General features: G+C 54.4%; 1 protein-coding gene across 1 annotated transcript in view; it reads right to left on the bottom strand.

Moving 5' to 3' along the window:
- The window catches only part of SCAPER (S-phase cyclin A-associated protein in the ER), a 149,143-nt gene that overhangs the window by 21,273 nt on the left and 124,313 nt on the right, over positions 1-3,557 (bottom strand). Inside the window, exon 28 of the mRNA XM_015566174.1 lies at positions 1,631-1,868. Within this exon, the coding sequence (XP_015421660.1) occupies positions 1,631-1,868 (238 nt within the window). The remainder of the gene's footprint in view (positions 1-1,630; positions 1,869-3,557) is intronic.

Here is a 3,557-nt window from a genome sequence, read left to right as displayed (position 1 = left end):
GCCGCGCTCTGCCCCGGCCGGAGCCGGAGAGGCGCGTACAGCTTCTGAGCACAGCGCTTAGCAACCCCTCGGGGTCCTGTGCTAACCAGTGACTATGATAGACGCAGGGCTTAACTGCAAAGGGACAGAAGGCCGAGCAGAGCAGACCAAATGCCTGGGCCACACGGACAAGGCACCTAAGCAGGGTTATTTCTTCCCTTTCTAGGAAGTTATTTTTTCTCTTTGTACAAATAGTCTCACTGTGAAAAATTTGGAAAAATATCAAAATACGAAAAATCGCCTGTAAATCTATCATTTAGCTAACTTCCAATACTTTTTTTCCTGGAGAAAACATTTTCTTGTACAAATATAATTCCAATGATTTACTTAAGTTCAAATAGAAAGGAAACATAAATAACTAGTTATTATTCAAATACACAGCTCCGTAAACCCAAGGCTCCCAAAAGAATGTAAAACACCCAACCATCAGCCCCCGTCCCCCCAAACCCCCCGCCTCCCCCACCAGCTCTGAGGCTTCCAGGGCCCCTCTGAGGGCTAGGGCGGTGGGCACGTGGGAGAGCGGGGTCTGCCTGCACAGCCGGGGCTTCTATTTAATAAACATGTCAGACAGACAGAGTGACAGGAGGGCAAAGGGGAGAGGCGAGCCCACAGAAAAGGCCCGCGGCCCACACGGGAGGGAAGCCCACTGCTGGCTACGGGAAAGGCAGCGCCTTGAACACATCTGTGACCTGAGGTCGTGGCTGGCTTGAAGCGGGCCAGGTAGGTGGCGGCTGGGCCGTTTCCACAAACGCGCTCTGCCTGTTGGTGGTGAGCAGCCCGGTGAGGAGTGCCGCCGACACACAATTACTGCTCAGTGTGAGAGGGTCTTCTGTCTCGGTGTCACTGCCCTGAGACAGAATGTTTCCAGTCCCAGGGAGACTTCGGAGGCCCCTGCCCTTTAAATCAAGCAGTGACATCTTCTCGCTCGGCCCTATTTAATTAGCTGCGTCCAGCATGCTGCGACCCCGTGCCCTCCGTTTAACCTTCACTGATAAGTGCAGGTCAAGGGGCACGTAAGTTTGAATATAAAAATTAAACCAATTTTTCAAGGAACCTATATTTCCTTTTTAGCCAGAATTAATTGCCTAGTCAGTACATTGATTTGTTTCTTGAGACCACCTTCAATTGTAAAAAGTGTCAGGCCAGACGATATACAATATCCGGGACCTCAGGGCCATCTGTGCCAACATGAATTCAGAGTGAACCACACTCTGTACTGAAGGGACAAAGATATTTTGACAGCCTTATTGGTACACAATGAAATGGAAACTGTGGAAAATATTCTAATGAAACATGCTACTACTGCACGATGAGGCTCACACAATAGCACACAGCTTTGCCGCTGCAACACCGAACTTTCCCACGCCACGTGTGCCTCTACCCTTTATCGCCACCAGCTGCGTTGGTCCGCATTTCTCGAGGGCCTACTGTGTGCGGGCTCGCGGTGTCCTTCCTGTAACCCACAGACTTGTGAGTTATCTCTTATCGAAGTTTATTCCTCACGCCCAGTCCGGAGGAAGACCCTCCCATCCTAGCTACACTGGACATGAACTTGTGGTCGGTCACACCAGCACCAGCCAATGTTTCTTACCTGAAAAGCAGGCAGGTCAAGAGCTGCAAAGCTGTTGAAGAAACGTAAACTCTGAATGGCCACCTGGATCGTGTTCTGCGAGTAACTCTCCTTGGGGCTGGCGGTGCCGGGGTCCGAGATGGTGCCGTGGAACAGGATGCAGTAGAGCATGTGCAGGACCCCCGCGAGGTCTGTGGCCTGCAGAGCCGCTGTCAGTCCCGTGAGGTCCTGGCGATTGCTGTCGAATATGCTGTACGACCTGACAAAGAAACACGCGGCTCCTTACCTCTACTTCCAGGATGGCAGCGTGTCTGCCGGTCGCGTGGAGCAGGACGAGCAGGCGCTGAGAGCACACCATCTGAGCGGTTAACAGGGAGCGAGCGCCCTCGAGGCACCCCTGCCGCTGTGCACACTGAGCACGCGGCCAGGGCTGAGGTCGCCACCAGCCTCCGGTCTCCGAAGCCGGGTAGCCCCGCTCTGTTAGATTCCAGGTCTAGACAGAGTCCACGAACCGCTGGGACCAGAGGCCAACACCAGCATGGCCTCCTCAGGATGCACAAAGGGCACCAGGGGAGGCAGCTCTCAGGCAAGCAGAGGCCTCACGACCCATGGCTGTGCTGGGGCCCTGTGGGGGGCAGACATGGCAGCCCCTGGGGCAGTTTCACCGTCAGGGCAGGGCAGGGCGTGGGGCCAGACTCCCCAACAAGCGTCTGGATGAGCGTCATGTGAACGACCAGGAAATCGGCTGGGCAGCCACGGGCAGCATGTGGGGGAGCCAGGGGCACGTGCTGGGAAAGGAACTCCTGGAGCCAACGTGAAGCCAGGGTTCGCACACCCATCGTACCCCTCAGCTCGGGTCCCAGGACACACCGACTGACCAGGAACCTGCGGTACTCGTGCCACAGCTGCCAATCATTCACTCACCCCCCACCCCGATCACCCCCACTGGGAAACGGCACCCAGATCGCTCCCCAGGAGGCACCTCCGAGACCTAGTGACTAGGTGACAGGCTTTAGGTCATACAAACGTGCTGGTGGCACGGGCAGGGGACTCCCAAGGACTTTGAAGGATGCCCTCTTTTCCCCTCCATGCCTCCTTCTCTGACATCCAATCTCGGATGAACTGAACACTGTTAAACGAGGACACAGACTGCAATGTGACCTTGCATCATCGTGGAGAAACTTTCTATCTTACGGGACTCGATGAGAACACAAAGTTAAGCAATCGCATTGATTTGCTCACGGGCACCTCAGAACCTTGCACGCTGTGTGTGTGTGTCCGTCGGCCCTTCCTCCCCCCACAGCCAGAGAGGCGGGGGTCAGACCCTGACGGGAGACGGAGCAGAGACTAATGCGTCTGAGTTTATGATATAGGTTCCAACAAGGGTCTGTGTTTGTTTAGCACCGACTGCCTCTGAGAGCCAGTGACAAGTCAGAGACGTTTCTGCCCGAAGCCTCGGGGATGAGTGACATGACGCTGCGGAAAGTCCTGCTGCTGTGAACGAGAGGCTGCCCCCCGCCGCCCCCCATTACTGCTGGCGCTGCTTTTAAAGGGACTTTCAGCACACCCACATGCAGGCATTCAGGAATACGGCTTTGACATTTAAGGCGCCTTAATACCTAGTCTTTCCAAGCATTTATCAGGTGACATGAATTCACTGCTATTATTTTTTCAAAAGTAAGTATAAGAAAAAAAAGTCAGTAAAGTCATCAGAATTCGTCCCCCTCTCCCTACCCCACTCCATTACTGAGGGAAACGCTAATCATCGCTCATAAAGAAACACACCCCAAGATCTTCGGCAACATTCTCCTGATGGAGCGAAAGTGGGCCTTCAGAAAAATCGATCGAGTGAGCGTCCGAGAACTCGGACGGAACGGAGACGGCTCAGGGCACACACGTGTCACTGCTTCAGGGAGAAGACCTTTCCCTGCAGGGCGGGGCGGGGGGT

This window comes from Myotis davidii, unplaced genomic scaffold (genome assembly GCF_000327345.1).
Source record: "Myotis davidii unplaced genomic scaffold, ASM32734v1 scaffold1622, whole genome shotgun sequence".
Taxonomy (NCBI): Eukaryota; Metazoa; Chordata; class Mammalia; order Chiroptera; family Vespertilionidae; genus Myotis; species Myotis davidii.
The sequence above is the reverse complement of the archived record's forward strand: the minus strand, read 5'-3'. Positions and strand labels throughout refer to the sequence as shown.